Below are 20,504 nucleotides of genomic sequence, written 5' to 3' on the forward strand. Positions count from 1 at the left end.
TGACGGGGTCAATTCTGAGGTACCTTCTCCAAGTGTCTCAAAGAGTCTCCACCGAGATTGTCCATTCACAGTGGCAACCTTTTAATCAAAATGCCCCTTTATTGGCTTTTCTTCTTTCTTTGTCTCACTTCCCCTCACTTCCTCCTCAGGAAAGTCCTTGCACCCAATTCTCCGGATCTGCTTTGAAAGGACCCAACTAAGGCCTTCCTTAAATATAGTCCCCTAAATATTGTTTTCTGTTCTTCATCTCAGGCATGAACCTAACTTGTCATAATCAGACATCCAAGTCTGGTCAATTCTCCTAGAAAGACAGAGGTACTGTTATTTATCAATACTCTCCCTTCCGTTCAGCCCTGTGCTGAGCAATGGGACTCCAGGGATGAGTCAGGTCATTTCCTGCTTGTGGGTAATCCCTAGTCTGTTGGGAAGGCAGACCTGCACCCAGAGGAGGACAACACAAAGTCAGAGAAGCCTTTCTTAAAGAGCTGACATGGGTTGGGTACTGAAGGTTACCTTCTGTGAGGTGTGAGTGGGCCTTTTGGGAGGCAGGGAGGCACTCTAAGCAGAATGCACAGCTAAGGCAAAAGTTTTGGGTGTGTGAAAATATAGGGCCTGGGCAGGGCAAGGGAGTTGGAGGGAAATGTGATGTCACCCCAGGTTTGGTGAGGAGGAAGAGTGGGCAGGAGTCGGGGGATGACAGGCCTTGAACATGGGGCTGAAAAGCTCCTACTTCCTTTAGTGTGATGGGGGCTAGGAAGTGTTTCTGAGCACGGAATGACATTGTCAGATTTCCATTTGAAAATGATCCCTCTGGATTAGTAAATACAAGGAGACTGACTCAGCCACGCTCCCTAGGTCAAGGTTGAAGGGTAAGCATGGATGAGAGGAGTAATTTTGAGCCTGGGTCACTGGGGACAGTGTGGGGGCTAAGGCCCAGGAAGGAATGCTCCTGAACTTGAAAGCTGTCTGTTCCACAGGACGAGTTTTCGGCCTTGATGAGACCTGATTCAGCTAAACAAAGCTGGGGAGGGGGAACAAGAGCTAGGGGACTTGTCGGCTCACTGACCCTGGGGTAACCATTAATCCCTCCTGTGAGGAAATGCACTGGCTGGTCCCTGGAGAGACAGATCATAGGCAGAATGGAGGAACACACAGAGGCAGGCTCCGTACCAGGACTGGGAAACCAGAGGGTCTTAATTAACAACTCTGCTGACATCCTGGTCATTGCTGCTTATTTCCTGCTGGTCATTGGTGTCGGCTTGTGGGTGAGAAGTTGGGGTGCTGCTGGCGGTCAGGCTTCTGGGGTCTGGAAGGAAAGTGTCAGGGAGACCCCATGTTCAGCAGGGGAGGGATGCCTCGGTCTCTGGGGAAGACACCTGGGGCTGGGAGGCAAGCCAATCTTTGGATAGCCTCAGGAAGACCTAGCCAACCCTCCTTCCGGGTCTTCCCACCTTTGGATAGGGTTAGCTGAAGGGATCCGTGGCTCTCCAGCAGGGACAGCATGCTAAATGAGGTCTCTGTTCCCCTGTCACAGTGTCTGACCAGAAGCCCATCCATATCCGAGGCCCCAGGAAGAGTCAGGCGGCATTCAGCCACACTCAAGCTTCTGTAGTTGGGCACTAGGTTAGGGCCTGGGCTGCTCTAGGTGCCTCTGAGGAGGTTGGGGGAGGGGGGGTTGGGTGGGAACCATCAAGAAAGCGCAGGGCTGGTTAATCTTCACCCTGAAACAAGGCTGAGGAATGTGTTGAGAAAGCTAATGGGATCCAAAGATGTGCTTCGAACCCACATTTCCTCCCCAACTCTTGTCCCTCAGTCCATGTGCAGAACCAACAGAGGCACCATTGGCGGCTACTTCCTGGCAGGACGAAGCATGGTGTGGTGGCCGGTGAGCGCGGCTGTGCTGTGGAGCGGGAGGAGACCTAGACAAGCAGCCTCGCTCACCCCCACCTCTGGCCATCTAGGTCGGGGCCTCCCTCTTTGCCAGCAACATCGGCAGTGGCCACTTTGTGGGCCTCGCAGGCACTGGTGCTGCAAGCGGTTTGGCTGTGGCTGGATTTGAGTGGAATGTGAGACCCCCTTTCTGCCAATAACCCCCGTGAGAGCCCCTGGAACTGTCACACCTGGGGAGGCTCCAGGCAGGGGGGATGTAAGGCTGGAGGTGGGACTTTCCCGTGGTGGGTGTGGTTGGGCTTCGAGCGACGGTCACACGTCCAGCTTGCAGGCGGGGGGATGTCGGAGGTGACCGCTTTCAGGGCCTGCCCCTGACTCGTTGTGTAAGCTGGGACCAGCCACTATCCTCTGTGGCCTTGATTTACTCCTCTCTGAAGTGGGATGAACAGCCTCAAAGAGAGTGAAGTGCCCGTCCTGATCCTCTCTGAAGCTGCGAGGATCGCTGGGCCATATTACAGTCCCTTGCGGAAGTGGGAGGGAGACAAAGCTCTGGGACTGAGGCTTGTCTTTGAGGGTTGGGGAGATCAGGACTTCCTGGAGGAGGAGGCTCTGCGCTGAGTCTTGGGGGACAGAAGGTTTAGTTGGGTGGAGAGGCAGAGGGGAGGCAGAGGCTGTGGTCAGGCTGAGGGGTCTGTGGTCGGACTCAAGTGCTGGCAGGTGAAGGCACAGGGACCTCCTTGGGAGGGACTGGCCAGGGGTCGTGGCCGGGGAGGAGTAGGAGGACTCTAGTTAAGGGCCCCTGGAGGTGTCAAGACTCTGTCCCTTAAGACCCCGGGTATACCTCTGGGTCCCCAGTGAGACCTCTCCTTGGGAGAACGCGTTCAGAAAGAGGTGTCTTACACCCTTCAGGGCGAGGGCACACTCACGGCAGGCTCTCAGCCATCCTCAGCGGTCCGCGGTCCCCGCAGGCGCTGTTCGTGGTGCTGTTACTGGGCTGGGTCTTCGCACCGGTGTACCTGACCGCGGGCGTCATTACCATGCCGCAGTACCTGCGCAAGCGCTTCGGAGGCCATCGTATCCGCCTCTACCTGTCCATGCTCTCGCTTTTTCTGTACATCTTCACCAAGATTTCGGTGCGCATTCATGGAGGGCGGGGGAGGGCCCTGGAAGGGAGGGATCACCGAGTGGGGGTCTCTAGAAAGCCCTGGAGGGGGCGGGGCAAAGGAGAAATCCCTTGCAAGAACCAAGACTGAAGCTCGGTCTGGAAGAAACAGGTTTGGGGGCCGTGGCCACAACGGGTGGGACCTGGGAAGGGCAGACCATCGGAAAAGAAGAGAACCTCTGAAGCGTGGCCACATAGGGTCGTGGTCTGGGCATGAGGTAGACCTCGGGCCCTGGGTCCTGACCTGTGCTATCACTCCTTCTCCCAAGGTGGACATGTTCTCCGGGGCAGTATTCATTCAACAGGCTCTGGGCTGGAACATCTATGCCTCAGTCATCGCTCTTCTGGGCATCACCATGATCTACACTGTGACAGGTGGCTGTGGCAGGGGCTTAGGGATGGAGTGGGCTTGAAGATAAGCTGGGAGCGTCACCGAAGCAAGCACATTCTGCTCCCTAATTCCTGCCTCCTGATGCCCGGGCACATGAGCCTGGAGAAGGGGCCATTTCTTTGAAATTTGCTCTCCAGGAAGGAGCACATCTTTCAAACCCACACACAGACACCATGTGTGCTCGGGGCATCCTATTTGGTCTGTCTCCACTGACGCAGGCCCGTTGCAGGAGGGCTGGCGGCACTGATGTACACGGATACCGTGCAGACCTTCGTCATTCTTGGGGGGGCCTTCATCCTCATGGGTTACGGTACGGAGCTTAGCCAGTGGGGGAAGGGCACAGAGGTTGAGAGTGACAGAGCTCTCAAGCTGGGAGCAGAGACAATGCCCGTGTCCAGCATATGGGTCCTAGGGAGGGCCTTGGCACACGCGCCAGGTCCCCTGACAGCCCTGCCCTCACAGCCTTCCATGAGGTGGGCGGGTATTCGGGGCTTTTCGAGAAATACTTGGGAGCCGTGACGTCGCTGACGGTTTCGGAGGATCCGGCGGTGGGCAACATCTCAAGTTCCTGCTACCGACCCCGGCCTGACTCCTACCACCTGCTCCGGGACCCTGTGACGGGGGACCTGCCATGGCCAGCACTGCTCCTGGGACTTACCATCGTCTCAGGCTGGTACTGGTGCAGCGACCAGGTGCGGGGGCAGGGCTCGGGCCGGGAGGGAAGCTGGGGCAGAACCAGAACCACTGTGGGCAGAGCAGAGCTGGGTGGAACCGGAGCCCATCTGGGGGTGCTCAAAGACCCGGCTGAGTGGTCAGGAACCTGGCCGGGATGGGGCTAAACCAGACCCAGTGAATCCCAAAGACTCTGGCTCTGAGGGAAGGTGAATTGCCAGCACTGCTGAGCCAGAGGCAGGCCTGAATGAGAGCCGTAGCAGAGACCAGGCCGGAGAGGGCGCTGTATGCAGGACGGAACGCAGGTAGTTGAACAGCCCTTGCGGCAGGTCATTGTGCAGCGCTGTCTGGCCGGGAAGAGTCTGACCCACATCAAGGCGGGCTGCATACTGTGCGGTTACTTGAAGCTGATGCCCATGTTCCTCATGGTCATGCCAGGCATGATCAGCCGCATTCTGTATCCAGGTAATGTCTGCAACCCCGCCCCCACCAAGAGTCCTGTGCCCCATCCGGCCCCTTGCGTACGGGATCAGGTGCCGATTTCCCATTTCCGTTACTGTCCTTTGATTGGGAAATCCCATCAACCCAGGCCCACCCCCCACCAGAGGTCCTCTCTCTCTTCCACTAGCATTTCCTGTTCCCCCTTCAGGGATCTGATTCCCAGACCAGGGAATCCTGTGACCACGTTGTGCCCTCTTTCCTGCAGACGAGGTGGCGTGTGTGGTGCCCGAAGTGTGCAAACGCGTGTGCGGTACCGAGGTGGGCTGCTCCAATATCGCCTACCCACGGCTTGTCGTGAAGCTCATGCCCAATGGTAAGGGCTGGCCCGCCGCGGAGACCGCCACTGGGAGGGGTCACCCCGCGCCGAGTCTGCACCCTCCCGGGGATGGCTGGGGACTCACAGCTCCCATCGGCCTGCAGGTCTGCGCGGACTCATGCTGGCGGTCATGCTGGCCGCGCTCATGTCCTCGCTGGCTTCCATCTTCAACAGCAGCAGCACGCTCTTCACCATGGACATCTACACGCGCCTGCGGCCCCGCGCAGGCGACCGTGAGCTGCTGCTCGTGGGACGGTGCGCCCTGGGTTCCCCCCAAGATCCTGCCCCACCACCCAGCCGCGGGGTGGGGGCAGGGAACACTCCCAGGATTACGGGGAGCTGGGGAATCCCGGGTGAGTCTCCCGACGGCCACCCACCACAGGCTCTGGGTGGTGTTCATCGTGGCGGTGTCCGTGGCCTGGCTACCCGTGGTGCAGGCAGCGCAGGGCGGGCAGCTCTTCGACTACATTCAGGCCGTCTCCAGCTACCTGGCGCCGCCTGTGTCGGCCGTCTTTGTGCTGGCGCTCTTCGTGCCCCGTGTCAATGAAAAGGTGAGCCTGTGCGTAGCTGCTGAACTTGGGGGCGGAACCTGCACAGACGAGGCTGACACGCTCTCCCCTGGCAGGGCGCCTTCTGGGGACTGATTGGGGGCCTGCTTATGGGGCTGGCACGACTTATTCCGGAGTTCTCCTTTGGCTCGGGCAGCTGTGTGCAGCCCTCGGCGTGCCCGGTGCTCCTCTGCGGCATGCACTACCTCTACTTTGCCGTGGTGCTCTTCATCTGCTCGGGCCTCCTCACCATCGCAGTCTCCCTGTGCACAGCACCCATCCCCCGCAAGCACGTAAGTGCCGGCCTCCGCATGGGCACCAAGGATGCACCATGGCAGTCGGGGCAGCCCTCTCTACCCCCTCGTCTGCCAACCCACTTCCAGGAATGCCCAGTGAGGAGGACCTGGATTTCTACAGAGGGTCCATGAGGGTAGACTGGGAATCCAGCTGGAAGCTGCATTTGCAAGCCAAGCACAACGTTTTACTTAAATGACATTTATTTGAGGTGTTCTGGGTGGGCTTTAAGACTGTGGGGGAGGTGATGACCTCCCAAAGTCCTTGCAGTGGTCCCCAGGACTCAAACCACAGATCTGACTGGTGGCTCAGGAGGACAGAACACTATCCTGAAGGCCCACAAGAGGGTTTGGTCTTGTGCTGCTGCAGGGCAGGAGCCCCAGGGCAGGGATGACTGGGGGCCAGGACAGATGAGCTGCGCAGAAGGATGGGCAGGGCTGCACAGGTGAAGTGGAGGAAAGGCAGCGGCAGGAAACTCTACGCACAAATATCCACAGGAAGGAACACTGTTAGCAGGACTACAATTTGAGTGGAGACAGGGACTGGGGGCAATGAAGCAAGGGGTGACCAGGGCCAAGAGCTTTTCACACACAGCTGAAGAGCTCAGCTTCAATCTGAGGGCAAAGGGCAGCCATGGCAGGCTGGGTTTGCTGAACTGAGTCTGAACATGTGTACAGGGTGGACAGAGAGAGCTAAGGTGTCTGAGGTGCCCAGGTAGACAAGAGACTTCAGGGTCGGGGGCGGGGGCGGGGGGGGAGGACCATCTCTCACTTGGTCCCTGCTCCCTTCCCCAGCTCCACCGCCTGGTTTTCAGTCTGCGGCACAGCAAGGAGGAGCGAGAGGACCTGGATGCCGATGAGCGGGAAGGTCCAACCTCACCCCCTACACAGAATGGCTGTCCGGAGCATGCTGTGGAGATGGAGGGTAAGGCACTCCTCCAGGAGGTGGGGCCAGGGACTAGCGGAGCCAGGTTCCTTCAAATTCACTGTCCCGTGTCCATTTTTCCTAGAGGCCCAGTCCCCAGCACCAGGCCTGTTCCGCAGGTGCCTGCTCTGGTTCTGTGGAATGAGTGGGGGTGGGGCGGGTAGTCCCCCAGCCCCTACCCAGGAAGAGGCGGCTGCAGCAGCCAGGCAGCTGGAGGACATCAGCGAGGACTCGAGCTGGGCCCGTGTGGTCAACGTCAACGCCCTGCTCATGATGGCTGTGGCCACATTCTTCTGGGGCTTTTATGCCTGAGGCCAACTCTGCGGGACACCATGAGCTACAGCCAGGGCAGAGCTCAGCTTCACCATGAATGGGGGTGAGGTGCCCTGCAGTGGTGAGAAGGGAGTAGGGCAGGAGCAGGAGAGGGCAGGCTCTGGTGGGAGGGGGTAGGCCCTGGTCCCCCTTCTCTCCACCTTGTCTCTGTCTGGGGTCCCCGTCCATCTGACTGGCAGTTACAGCCCACGAGACCTTGGACAAAGTGCCACAGCAGTTCCCCTAAGCAAAAATAAAGCTGCTGCTCCCACATCCAGCTGTGGCCAAAGTGTGCTTGCTCTAGGCTCCTATCCTGGGACCCGAGTCTCCATCTGGGCTGCTCACAAGATCTTCTTTTCCGGAGAGAGCAGCCAGGTGGCCCTCCACTCATCCACCTCTAGCTGGTGCTTCTCAGTCTTCCAGCCTGCATCCTGCAGTCCTGGGGAGAGACCATCGTCAGGGTGCCACTGGGTCTGCTGGGGAGAAGACTCTAGGGAGTCTGGGGAGAGTGGGAAGGAGCAGCACAGGCCAGGCGCATGCTGTGTGCACTGCCCAGGCTCCTCTTGCCTCTGCTGGGTCATTTCTGGCACAGAATGAGGCTAACCCTTCATCTGGCTGTAGCTAGAATTCACTGACTCAGCACATGGGAAAGAGCCGGAGTGGAGTAGTTGCTAAACGTAAGATCATCGTCAGTCATTTGTGAGCAAACCTCCCCACCCTACGCCCCCAGTTCTTCAACGCCAACTGGAATTATAGAGATTGTCAATACTGACACAGCCTCAGTATCCCTAACCTCCCCCTGCTGCAGACGAGGAAACAGGTCAGGCGGGGTCTCTTGGGGAGAAGGCCTCCGAGGCCAAAGAGCCGTGGGGCTTAAGGATGTTACCTTTCAAGAACTTTGGGAACAGCTTGTCCAACACTTGGTGTGTCTCTCTGACAATGACCCAGCTGTCCTTCTCAGGACCTGGAGGAGGGTGCAGACCGAGAAGCTGTCGGGTCCCCAAGTGGAACAGAGTCCTTCTTCTCGGAGTCGGCAGCAGTCTAGACTGTGAGGTGCTTACCTGCCCGTACTTGGTTCCTCAGTTCTGTCAGTTCTGTTGGGAGGGGCCCCTCTCCCTGCAGGGCTTCAAGCACCAATCCGTGTATGGCCGCCCTCAGGATGGTTTCGGGGCCTGCCGTCTGGCTCAGAACAACTTGCACTCGGCCTGGAGACACCCAGGGACAGACTGGTGTTAGGGAAGGGCCACTTCCCCAAACACCCTCAAACCTACCATCCCGCTCCATCCCTGTCTTGCGGCGTTGGCCTGGCACAGATGGAGGCTGTCTTTCACCCTTTCCCTTCCGTCCTCATCTCCTGTTGTTCCAATGTTCTGGCCAAACCGAAATGCCCAATTTCCAAATACAGCTTTACAGGACGCCACTGAGGTGCGTTTATTTTGCACGTCTAGTGGGAATAAGCACCTTTTAGCACACAACCAGCGGGCCAGTAAACTTCAGTCTTTGTTTCCTCAACAGGGAACTCAGGATGGGAGAGAAAAGTTCTCCAGGGATAAGCAAAGGTCGTAATCTCATTTGAATACTTTGCAATATATAAAGTGCTTTACATAATCGCCTTACGGATTCTCATAAAAACAGGCAGACAGTAAGGCAGGCATGGTTAGCCTCATTTTACACAGGGACAAAGTGAATTTCATTGAGGCATGCAGCTACAATTTGAATGCACCAAGTCTTAGTCTAGAGCTCCCTCCAAGACACCAGGCAGCCTCTAAATTGTCCAGGGCTTGAGGCTTTGGAGCTGATGGACCCCACAAGGCTGAGTCTAGGGCTGGAAAAGCACAGCACACTTACTTTGTGACTTGTCCCAGTGAAGGAGGTAAGGTTCTTGGTGTCCCTCAACCAGCTGTTGCAGCTCAAAGACACTGAGGAAAGAAGAGAGTGGAGTGGGGGAGGAGAAAGCGAAGGCAGGAGTAACCGCCCGGTCCGCTGAACTGTCCTGACTTCATCTGTCCCTCACCACCTCCTCCTCTCTCGCAGCCACTACCCATGCATGCGACATCCATCCTTCCTGTTTTCCCCCGTGTCTAACAAATGTATCCCTTTTATCTACTCTGTGTCACACCCCTGCTGCCCCCAAGTCTGATTAGTGGCAATAAGGGACCTAGAATAGAGAGGTGAGGCCCAGTAAGGGGAAGCCAGCGTGTAACTGGAATAAAGAGCATATGTAGGGAGCGGGGGTGGCAGCAGGGGTGGAGGGGAGACACTGGGCCACTTACCTGGAGATCAAGCGGTGTAGGGGGACCCCCAGGGATAGAGACAGAGATGGCCAACAACCTGTGGGAAGCTGGGGGTCAGGATGCCCAGACGGGGAGAGACTGGGAGACACAGCACTTAAGACCAAGGGGTCGGGTCACCTGTCCACAGTGGCTCCATCTGATTAGCTGAAGTGGGCCCAAGTACCTCTCCCCTCTGAAGGAAGTGCTTCAGGACCAGCCGGAGCCGGCCTTCATTCAAGGTCTCTAGGACAAGGGCTCGGACCGCCCGGTAGTTTGCGTAGATGTGAAGGGCGGTGAGGAAGAAGAAACAACCGAGGCTGAAGCTGGGTGGGAGAGGGGGGTGGTCAACAGGGGTGGAGGCCCACCGGGGAACCTCCTCCCTGCCCTCGACCCCGGCTTACCCAGGGCCGGCTGACACCAGGGGAAGCATCAAGAGGCTGACCAGGAGCCCTGCCAGGTTTACCAGGGTCTCCTAGAAAATGGCAGAAGGGCTGGGAGTTGGAGAGCTTCCTTCCAGGCCAGGGTAAATCTCCTTGAGTACCTTTCATGACCTTCTTCCCTGCTGCAGTTCCTCCTAGGGCTCCCTACACTGATGAGGATGCCTAGTCAGTTTTTAACGAGTGAGTGGTCATTTAGGATACCAGCTGCTTCTGCGTCTAGGTGAATACAGTGCCCTTGGAACAGGTCTTCTTTGTTTTGCAAGAGTCCGCTGAGTACCTCTATACTCAGGCAAGCGAATGTCCTTGGAATGAGGAAGTTCTTCAATTTAGTGGTTTACAAAGACTGATCCCCCTCAGCCCCTACGTATACAAAAACATTTGCAAAGGGTTTAAGGGAACTACTCAGAAGAAAGGCACAAGATCCAAACCTCTTCCCTTGAGAATCAGTTATCAGAGCTCTCCAATGGCCTGAGATGGCCTGAATGAGCCCACCCAAGGGAACAGACACCAGGCCACCTGTCCCCAACTCATCGTAAGGGAGGAAGAGTCTGGATTGGTGGCTCCTGACTACTGGAGTTGAGGGGAGAGCTGGTTCGGGCATAAAGCAGGTCTGAGGCTGCGGGCACTCTCCCTACCCAGCTGACCTGGCAAAGGGGTGGGCTGTCGAAATAAAAGCTGTGGGTGTGACGGTAAATAGATCAGAGGTCTTGGCTGCACAAGAGCCGGAGGACCACCTCTCCCGCAGGTGGAAAGACTCATTTCCAGCAGCCACATCAAGTGGCAATAAAGCAACATCAAGAGAAATCAGGGGCCTGCTGTAGGACTGAGCACATCTCCTGCGTTGCCCCAGTGATGTGCTCCTGCTTCTGCAAGCTGAGGGAGCCCATGGGCTTGGAAAAGATGGCCTGGAGGTTATCAGGAGGGTTGGGGTTTGGAAAGAGAGGAGGTAAGAGAGAGCAGGCATGAAGCAGGGAGATCCTAATACTCAAGTCCAGGGCTGTACTTATTTCTCCCTTCCTGACAACCTAGGGAAGAGATCATGGGGAGGAATGAATCCAACCATTTCCTGAGAGAAGGGCCGTGCACAAAGGTACTCAAGAGGACTGACCCTCTCTCTGACTTATTTCCTCCTCTGCAGAATGGCAACAATGAGTCCCTCCTGTATTAATGAGTTCATATAAATGAAATACTTGGCACACGGTTAGCACTTAGTAAGTATTAGCTTGTGTTTACAGCCTAACACCTAATATTGGTGAAAGGAGTTAATTTTAAATTTAAAACAACTTCTATTTAGAAACTGAGCAAAACAATTTTAGAGAAGGACAAGAGTGTAGGGCTGGACAGAACAGAGGTTTCTAAGTGGCTTCAGTGTCAAAGCTCTGTGACACTTCTGACTAACCAGTCCTCATTTTCCTCTTCTGTAAAACAGGAATAATAACAGTATCTGCCCCCTGGGGCTGGCAGGAGTTCAACAATGCTACACACATAAGCAGCTAGCACAGGAGCCTGGGAGCATCCCATACCTGTAGAGTTCAGCCTTAACGGTCCCCACCTTTACTCCACGACGCCCTGGTCAGGTGACGGGCGGGGTCACAAAGGCCCACGAAACTGTCATGTGGATACCTCTGGCCAATGACCCCAGCCCCCCTCACATGCTGAGCACTTTTTGACCCCCTAAGTGCTTTGACATATGGGGTCTCATGTGGTCAGACATCCACCTCAGAGGCTAGGGCTATGGCCCAGAGAGGGTGAAGGCCAGGGGGAGGGCCCACTCTTGGCCCCACAGGCATCAGGAAAGAGCTGAGATGATCGGGTGGGACTCTTCGCCACTAGTACTCATGCCCTCAACCGGACTGCCCACGTTAGTCAGGGCTGGGAGCACGACATTTCCGCCCATGTGTGTCCCCCAGCCCTACCCTTAGGAGCACTCATGGGCTTCTCTCCATACTCCCAAATCACGGCCTGGCCTGCCTCCCTGCTCCGGCTCCCTCCGACCCCAACTGCCGCTGCTCACCTGGCTGCTGTCCTTGGCTGACACATCAGCCATGTTGTTTCTCCTGGCCTGGTGCATGGTCAGGGCAGCCCGAGTGGCCCCACCAGCCACGCTCACGATGCACTAGGTGGGGAAAGGGAGAAGGAAAGTCAGAATGGCCACGTGCTGTGGCAACAAAGGCACTTCTATGGCTGAGCCAAGTATATGACTCAAATCAATTTGAGAAAACCAGGCATCAGGTGACCAAACAGCAAAACCCTGAATGCTGTCCTTGGTATCCTGTTCTCATCCCCACACTTCCACTAGGTCCACGTCCCCTCTTAGTCCTGGAGAAAACTAAAGCTCTGCCTGTCATACCTCTCTGTGGCCTAGTCCCAAGGAACTCCATTTCTTTCCCCAGGGGAGAGGCCCCAAGACTGTTCTTAGTCCACAGCTTCTACTTTGACTATACCTGCCTCTTTGCTAAGCTCCCAGGTCCAGCCTGGTTTCCAACTTTATGCTTCCTCTCTGCCTGTAACCTGCTCCACCCTCCTTCTGTCCCAGTGGAGGCCTAGTCAAGTCTTCCAGGCCACCTCAAAACCCACAGTGATGGCCCTGGCCTCCCATGGTACCTAGACCTCCTCAATCCCTGAGATGTAGAACGGAAGAACTCCTCAGTGCGGGTCACTGATCACTGTCATCCATTTCGCACTTATCAAATCTCTTTTAGATGCCAGACACAGACTTAGTGCTGTGATAGAATTCAGATGGAACCCTTGCCCTCACGAAGTCTATAAATCAAAAGACAATCAACAAATAAACAAGCTGTCGGGCAGGCGGAGGAAATCATTTGTTCAAAGGTAAGAAGAATGTGGTATGAAAGGAGGCTGGATTGACCAGATCCTGTGGAATCCTGCAGATCCCGGTAGGGTCTTTATCCAGGAGCAACGAGCCCAGGGAGATGACCTGATGCAGGGCTACAGGCTGCTCGGAGAAGTAATGGAGACGGGAGAGTGGAAGCAGGAGATTACCCAGGAAGCAACCAAGTTTTCTTCAGCAACAAGGAACCACCAGATGGAGTCCAGCGGAAGGGAACAGCGGGCAGGAAGGAGAAGGCCTGGAAGACAGCCAGGCTTCTGACTGGTGTACCTGGGTATGGAGGTATTAGTCACTGAGACCAGAACTCTCGAGAGGGTGACAGGTGGTCAGGGGAAGTTCATGGCCCTAGTCTACTCCTTTATATGACAGATGAAGAGACCGAGGCGCCAAAGGCAGAGTCTAGTGCCTAATTTGAAACAGATGGCGGACGTCCCGATCATTGGTCTACAGCTGCAGCACTGGTTTTCTCTGGTGTTTCCTGCCCTGGAGCTGGAGGGGTGCTCAGGGCACTGGGCTACATGTAATCCGCCACCAAGAACGGCCGTCTCTGAAATGCCACTAGTGCCTTGTGGAGAAGTGCTGCTCTGAAGTGACTGTGGACAGACAGATGCGCTTTCTACATGGATCTTACGTGTCTTCTTGAGTCACTGCTCTGTGCCAGGTACTCAGCCCTGTGGTGAAGACAGGCTCTTTACTGAACTAGGCCTCAGTCTCCTCACCTGGATGTGGCCAACCTGAAGGAACTGTGAGGGTGAGCAGCCTGGCAGAGAGAAAGAGCTCATATTCACCCCATGTGACCCTCCAGCCTCACAACCACTTCACGCTGTCCTGCCCCTGGACCTTGACCCACACTCTTCTCTCTGCTTAAAAATATCCACCCTTCACCTTAAACTCATTCTTCAGGACCCAGGCCTGGGGAAGAGGCCCATCTCCTGACTCGGCCGGGATCCCTGCTCAACCCTCTCGTAGGCCCTGACACTTCTCACCTGGAATACCTGTAGCTACAACGTAATAAACTTTTCTTTAATTATGTGCGGCTTTCTTCCAAGAAAAAAATGGGAGGGCCTATATTTTATGCCCAACATGCAGTAGGCACTCAAATATTTTACCCAAAGAATGAAAGACAGCCAGAGAGCTGGTCCCAAAGATGTTGACAGTGGAGCACCCTTTCTGTTTCAGCTCAGAGTTCCTCACCAATCTTGTGGTTTCAGACATTGTCTTAGACTATGTGAGGAACTATGTGGCTGGAGGAGAATCAGAAAATAAGGTTGAGTATGAGCAGAAACTCTGAAATTTTTCACTTTTCTACAAGTGCTCTGAACACAGGGCCCAGGCTGGTCTCACCTGTGGGCCCCAAGTAAGCTCAGATACAGCCCCAGCAAGGCAGGTACAGGGGGGCCCGAGAGGTGGATACCTTGGCCAGGTTGCTGGTACAGACGATCATGGTGAAGAAGATTGGATATATGGGAGCCATAATCTCGAGGAACATGGCTACATCGTTGAGGATATCAGCAAAAAGCCTGGGGAGGGGGACGGATCAGAGGTTAGAGATCCGAAGGGAAGAGACCTCCATAATAGCTCTCCTCCCGTCTCAACCCCTCCTTACCTCCACTGCTTGGCGTTGCAGTCCAGTTTAGTCCTGTTGCGGAAGAGAGGTTGGTTTGCAATTTGAATTTAAGGAGAAAACACAACCCGCGGGCAATGCAGGCCATCCTTAGGCTGAGGTTAAGGTCTGAAGGGCTCGGCAAAATCCATACTCCATGAAGACATCTATCCCAACACCTTGTCACCGCTGCCTGAAATACCATCAGCTGCGAGAACCTTCAAAGCTCACTTAATGATTCCCCTTCACTAACCCACGATGCATGAGGGAAAAGAACTGATGGTCTTGTGGCTGCTCCCCACCCTCTGGCCTCCTCTGGGAGAGGCCATCCCTGGGTCCCTCTGCCATCTCCCCACCCCTTCCTCCCACTCGATCAAGGGTACCCAGCAAGCAGTCCACGTATTTTGGACTGGTAAGCAACTACATTTAGTGTAACCCCCACAGGTTACAGACCAGTAGCTCAGAGAGGACGCATAACTTCCCTCAGATCATATGGAAAGTGGGAGCCAAGAAAAAAAATTTAATGGCCAGGGGCAACAGGCAGGCTCTGACATCCAGGCCCATGCACAAAAACCTGGGGACCTCTTCTCCAACAGTCGGGTAGCAGGGGATGTTGTAGCCCCAGACCAAGTGCAGAGTTTACAGCATTCCCTGTCCCTTACTTTGAAACCTCCTGGAGGGAAAAGGAGGATTCCAAGGTGGGGTATGGGACACACAGTAGAAACTCTTGAGGGAACAAATGGCAAAGGCAGGACCAGAACACGTGGACTTGGTCTAGGGCTCTGCCCAATAAAGTAGCCTGATACTATTAGTTATAAGCTGTACAACTTGGAAGTGATTCCTTTTAGGTCTGCTAAAATGGACACATTCACTCCTTCTCTACACAAAGTTGTTCTAAGGGTTAGAGATGATAAGCAGACAGCCTGTGAGGCACAGAGCTGTTAGCAACAGCTAACACTTATTAGTGTTCGTAATAACTGTCATTATTATGCTTATAATGAGCCACAATATGCACTTTGCATAAACTATCTCACTGAACACCTTGTAGGTAGTATCTGCCTGCAGTTAACTGCAGATACTAAATTACTCCTCAAGACTGACCTGAGGAGGAAGAAGGCAGCACAAGATCCTTAATTCCTAGATGGATGGTAACGCTCATTCTCTGTGAGACAGGGATCCTGATGACCTGCCCGGCTAGTCCCCATTAGCTTCTGGAGTAAACGCATACTCCAAAAGCATACTTTTGAATTAAGCATTTTCCTGTCCAGCCTTCTTTTTCAACAAGCAAAGAGAGGATACTTAGAGCCTTTTGGCTGATTTTTTCCAGGGTGGGCAGCAAACTAATGCTCTGAAGGCAGATGTGATCATAGCAATGGTTCTGTGGTTTCATTGCTGGGGTAAGCCACCTGCACTGGGTACTTACTAAGGACTCCTTAGCTCTGACGAAATAATTGCTAAATCTCCCCTCCCCTAGAGACTGGGAGGAGAGAGGAGGAGCTCAAAGTACAACCAAGGATGAGACAGTTGTGACCCCCGTCTGGGGAGAGTGGCCAGACCAAGAAGACAAACTCACCCCTTCCACCAGGCAAAGATGATGCGGCCCAGCATGCCCGTTGAATCTGGGGGAGAGAGGCACTGGTAAGGAACAGGGAAGAGCCTTGGGGGCTGTTGGGCCTGGCAGACCCTGGCACTGAAATGGCTGATTCACCTTGCGTCACCGCTCTTAGGAACTCAGTTTGGCTCCATAAATATTGGGTAGACAGAGCTGTATGATGGGGTCAGAAGTGACCCCATTCCTCATTATGTACCCAAGAGAACTATGTGCCCATGCACACCCAAGAGACATGGACCAGAAATACGCTTTGCAGCATCGTTCACAAACAGCCAAAGACTGGGAATAATGCAAATGCTCATCAACAGGAGAAAGCATAGATAGATTCTGTTATATTCTCTTAGTGGCGTTTAGACAGCAGCAAAAATCTAATGAACAACTACTCATATCAAAATGGATGAATCCTACTATTGTAATACTGCGTGAAAAAGCAAGCCATGAAGACTAGATACAGCAAAATATACCTTTCATAAGGCTTTAAACGAAACAATACAGTGTTTAGGTATGTATGTCTATATGGCAAAACAATAAAAAAAAAAAAAAAAAAGAAAGGAAAAGCAAGAAATCCTGTGTGGAAAGTTCAGAGGTTATTGTTGATATTCTAGCCCTTGGGCTGGGCAACAGGTTCACAGGTGGTCATTAGACTATCAGAAAGAAAAAAAGGATCTGAATTCCAGTTTGATGACAGACAGCTGGGGTGTGCGGCAGTGGGAGAGGTGTTCTCAGACTAGTCAGAGAAGTCTCCAGGAATCAGCTGGACCTTCATCTGCACAACACATGCTCACTGGCTACTTACTTTGTGCCAGGCATTATAGGAGGTAAGGGGATACTGTGATCCAGAAAGTCATGATTCCAGACTCAAAATACAGTGTAAAAATAAACAGCAGTCAGTACGAGAAACACGATTTAGACCAAGGATCAGTTAACTGCTGTCTACAGTCTTCCACGCGCTGTTTTATAAATAAAGCCTTATTGGCACATAGCTGTGCCCATTCATTTACAGACTGTCTATGGCTGTTTCTGTGAGACAATGGCAGAATCAGCTGCTGTGACTGAAACGATACAGCTTGCAAAGTATAAAATATTTACCATCTGGTCCTTTACAGAAGGTTTGCCACCCCATGATTAAAACCCCTTATATGAAAGTAGCATTAAGTTCAGCAGGGGGATCACAAAGGACTGTTTTAGGACCAAACAACTAACTCAGAAGGCCTCATACAGTGGACACTGGAAAGGAACGATACGGTGGGCAGAGGACTCCTCTAACTTGTTTGAACTGGAGGGCATGGACCCTTACGGGAATGCAAGAAGGGAAACTAGGTTGTAGAGAGGGTTGGGAGTACCCACGCATATAAAGGTGGTGACAGGCTGACCTTCCCCATTCTCCACTGGAAAGAGCAGTTCTGACTCCTTGCCCCAGCCTCTACCCTTGGGCAGTAAGGCCTTCTATCTAGACAGCGTCATGCAACTCTGGGCCTGAGGCACACCAGTCAATACGCTGCCGGACACCTGAAATCCTTCCTCCTTTCAATCTTCACCACAATCCTATGAACGTCTAAGAGATCCTCCCTTTCACAGATGAAGTAACTGAAGCTCAGAGTAATTGGTCAATAAAAACAGGACATTCTGTGAGAAAATCTGGATGTCCAGCTCTTCTGGAAGTACCTGAAGACACGGCAACACCGAGCCTGTCTTCCCTCACCACCACCACTGGCTGGGGTTGAGCAGGGGCTACCTCAGAGGCGTACGTACAACACATTTCTCACCTGGCCTGCTCTGTTTCTCTATTTCTGTCCCTTGTATGTCCCTGGAAGTAATACCTACCAGGTAGCTTTATAGGCTTCCTCCATCACCCACCTGACCCTCTTTCTTTCAACTACGTTTTATTCTCCACAAAAAATGTGTTTCACTTAAGATTCTTGTACTGGCTCAACTTAGTAACTCTGAACATGCCAAGATTACTTTTACTTACTGACAGCTCACTGGGCCAGACTCATTTTTCTTCCCTCTGACTGCACACTCATATCCAATACCATGTATGTTTTGCATACAAGGGCCACTGGGTAGAAAGGGGACCTACTCTGTCTTTCATCAGCAGCCCGAAGAGCCCCTGTTGGAATCTGCAAGTTGGCACTAGGATGCAACAAGGACACGTAGCCTCCCTGTGTCTGAAGTCAACACCGGCCACTCGACTAGGAAACTTAATTCCCACTTGCTCTTCTTTGCCCCACTTACAACTAGCTGAGCTATAGGATCTAGAAACGTTGGAGCAGTAGTAAGGATCAGCTGCCCACAAACTGTCCAGGCTCCACTCTAAATCCCACTGGCAAGAACGGAGTAATTAAGAGTGGGACACAGGAGTCAGCCGGTCTGGGTCCAAATCCTGGCCCTACGTCAACTCAGGCGAGGTAGGAAGCCTCTCTGAAAAAGGTATTAAAAATAGCATCTACCTAATATGGCTGCTGTAGAGATTAAGTTACATATGATACGTAAGTGTACGAGATTCCTGGCATACAGTGGTAGGCTGTGAAAATATTAGCTGCTAGTAGTAGTAGTATTGTTAGTTATGACAATACGTTCCACTAAGAGACCTGTAATTGAAAATGACTTCAAAAAATTCCAAGGGAGTTTTTTATATAAAGCTCCGCATACAAATTTCCCAGGTCTGACGGAAACTCTTTTCTAGTTAAGGCTTCTTTTAATATCAACAATAGGCTTTGAAAAGTAGTTCCTTTTTCCTACCTCAAAGTAATCTTATTTTTTTCTTCATAACTCGAATATACATATGGGCAACATGTCTGTGGTAAGACTAGGGGGCTTAGAAATGACATGGAAAACATCAATTCCTGATCCATGGTCCTGCTGCATTCCAAACACTCAGCCAACAGGAGATCGAAAGGTTCCAATTAAGCACAGTTTGGTGCTATGAACATGAATCTGGAACTAAACTCCTGGGTTCAAATTCATGCCCTACATTTTACTGGCTCTGATCCTGGTCAAATTACTTCTTCGTGCCGCAGTTTCCTTACCTGTAGAATGGGTATAACAATACCTACCTCAGAGCTACTGTGAAGCCAGCATATTTAAAGACCGGTAGATAATAAACAGCTTGTATGAACTATTATTATTAAGAGAGACAGCTAGGACAACAGGCCACCGAGAAAGGCTACTTTCAAGAGGTGACTCACATGGGGCCAGCCTGCTCAGTCTTAAGGATGTAAGCAGGAACCTCCAGATCTTCCAAAAGATCCACGGAGGCTCGTCAGAGACGTGGCCAGACTCGTGCTAGAAGCAGAAAGAGCCTTCTCTTCGGGTCTGATTTAAGTTCCCACCAGGAAAAGTCACGAAAGACAAAGGACGGTGGAGAGAGCCATACATCTGCTGACGTGGAGCCGCAGCAGTTTGCTTTTCCTTCTCTGCCTCACGCTTTAAGTGGCCTGGTACCACACTGTATGTTGTTTTTCGTGAGCGGGTTTCCAAGAAGCTGTGCACATGCAATACGGTTACTACTCACAGCATCACCCAGGATCCCAGAGGTTCTAAAATGCCTCCTGTCTGTCCCAGAACCTCCTCCTTCCTACTCAGCACTAACTACAAAACTGTTTTTTTTTTTTTTTTTTCCAGAACGGAGCAATTTCCCACGTGTCAAGCCGCTGGTCCTTTTATTTAATAACTGCATTCTTAGGTACTGCTGCACAACAAGCCTGGGGGTAAAGGAGAGGGGATGATTAACAGGGATTTGAGCTCCTGATGATTCCGAGACACTGAACAGTAAGAGGAGCCGGCTGGCGCGCAGGATGAGGGTATTCTGGCAACGAATGCATCGTTGAATAAAACCAATAAAAATACAGTTTAGGGACGAGGGAGAGCCGGCCTCTAGGTCCAATCAGGAAAGAGTCCACACATACACACCACCGCCCAGAACCAGAGGCCAGAACACTGGGACGGCGGAGAGAAGGGGTCGGACTTCCATCGGGAGGAAAAAGAGGCCGGCGAGATGGGCTGACCGCAGCGACAGGGGAGGTCCGGGGGCCCGGCTCACCTCTCACCAGCCAGGTGGCCGTGGCCGCGGACACAGAAGCCTCTGCGTTGCCCACCCCTATGCCCAGCAGCACGGCATGGGTGGCCAGCGAGCCCGAGAGGCTGGAAGCAAAGGCCTGGAGAAGACACAAGGCGGGGTGAGGGCCGCGCGCAGCCGCACCGAGGCCGACGTCTTCCCGCCGCTCTCACCGACGTGTGACCCGAAACGCGTCGCGGTCCCGCTCCGACCCGGCTCCAGGCTCTCAGCGGGGCGCCGGGCCCGCACCGTCTCGCTCCCCCGAGGCCGCCCCGTCGGCCGGGCTGACCTGTACGGAATCCCACAGCTGGTAGGGCAGATAGTCCGGGCTGACGCTGTCGGGGAAGCCCTGCGGCAGGAACACGGCCGGGAGGCCGGAGAGGGGTGCGGCAGCCGCCCCGGGGGTCCCCCCTCCGCCGCCATCCCGTCCTTGGGGTCTTGCTGGGAAGGGCCCAGAGAACCCCCACCAGCGCCACCCCCAAGCCTCCCACCGCAAGCTCCCGTCGGCGGCGGCGAGGCAGCCCCGGGCCGCCCCGGAACCGAACCGTTCCGAGCACAGCTGCGGCTCGAGACTCGCGCCGTCAGCCATTTCGGAACCTTCCTCCGGGGCCTCGGGACGCGGAACGTGGCGGAACGTGGCGGAACGTGGCGGAACGGC

At 53.8% G+C, this 20,504-nt stretch overlaps 2 protein-coding genes across 3 annotated transcripts; one reads left to right on the forward strand and one right to left on the reverse strand.

Moving 5' to 3' along the window:
- The first annotated feature begins 1,122 nt into the window (after nucleotides 1–1,122).
- On the forward strand, nucleotides 1,123–7,025 carry SLC5A2 (solute carrier family 5 member 2). Its single transcript, XM_044233458.1, has 14 exons — nucleotides 1,123–1,265; nucleotides 1,814–1,885; nucleotides 1,962–2,066; nucleotides 2,859–3,023; nucleotides 3,322–3,427; nucleotides 3,673–3,753; nucleotides 3,906–4,135; nucleotides 4,445–4,580; nucleotides 4,822–4,929; nucleotides 5,037–5,187; nucleotides 5,315–5,483; nucleotides 5,558–5,773; nucleotides 6,569–6,698; nucleotides 6,784–7,025. Exons 1-14 carry the CDS (start codon nucleotides 1,140–1,142, stop codon nucleotides 7,008–7,010), a joined length of 2,022 nt encoding a protein of 673 aa, XP_044089393.1. The 5' UTR covers nucleotides 1,123–1,139; the 3' UTR covers nucleotides 7,011–7,025.
- RUSF1 (RUS family member 1) lies at nucleotides 5,960–20,462 on the reverse strand. 2 transcript variants are annotated; one of them, XM_044233459.1, is made up of 13 exons: nucleotides 20,136–20,462; nucleotides 19,832–19,946; nucleotides 15,751–15,796; nucleotides 14,181–14,213; nucleotides 13,989–14,094; nucleotides 11,738–11,839; nucleotides 9,685–9,755; nucleotides 9,422–9,606; nucleotides 9,284–9,341; nucleotides 8,859–8,929; nucleotides 8,072–8,215; nucleotides 7,897–7,974; nucleotides 5,960–7,449 (listed from the first exon to the last, which is right to left on the reverse strand). In XM_044233459.1, exons 1-13 carry the CDS (start codon nucleotides 20,433–20,435, stop codon nucleotides 7,352–7,354), a joined length of 1,407 nt encoding a protein of 468 aa, XP_044089394.1. In that variant the 5' UTR covers nucleotides 20,436–20,462; the 3' UTR covers nucleotides 5,960–7,351. The 2 variants fall into 2 exon arrangements, with proteins under 2 accessions (XP_044089394.1, XP_044089395.1); XM_044233460.1 differs by lacking the exon at nucleotides 5,960–7,449 and having other exon boundaries at nucleotides 7,912–7,999.
- Nucleotides 20,463–20,504: the final 42 nt, after the last annotated feature.

Source organism: Neovison vison, chromosome 14, assembly GCF_020171115.1.
Source record: "Neovison vison isolate M4711 chromosome 14, ASM_NN_V1, whole genome shotgun sequence".
Taxonomy (NCBI): domain Eukaryota; kingdom Metazoa; phylum Chordata; class Mammalia; order Carnivora; family Mustelidae; genus Neogale; species Neogale vison.

What these genes read in the sequence shown, in the direction of transcription:
- SLC5A2 (XM_044233458.1), top strand. Translation starts at nt 1,140, where the DNA reads ATGGAGGAACACACAGAGGCAGGCTCCGTACCAGGACTGGGAAACCAG. An exon ending in CAGCCGCATTCTGTATCCAG is followed by an intron (nt 4,581 to 4,821) that starts GTAATGTCTGCA and finishes TCTTTCCTGCAG; the next exon opens with ACGAGGTGGCGTGTGTGGTG. An exon ending in CACCCATCCCCCGCAAGCAC is followed by an intron (nt 5,774 to 6,568) that starts GTAAGTGCCGGC and finishes TCCCTTCCCCAG; the next exon opens with CTCCACCGCCTGGTTTTCAG.
- RUSF1 (XM_044233459.1), bottom strand. Translation starts at nt 20,435, where the DNA reads ATGGCTGACGGCGCGAGTCTCGAGCCGCAGCTGTGCTCGGAACGGTTC. An exon ending in TGCAACGCCAAGCAGTGGAG is followed by an intron (nt 14,095 to 14,180) that starts GTAAGGAGGGGT and finishes CCCCCTCCCCAG; the next exon opens with GCTTTTTGCTGATATCCTCA. An exon ending in CTGGTGTCAGCCGGCCCTGG is followed by an intron (nt 9,607 to 9,684) that starts GTAAGCCGGGGT and finishes TCTCCCACCCAG; the next exon opens with CTTCAGCCTCGGTTGTTTCT.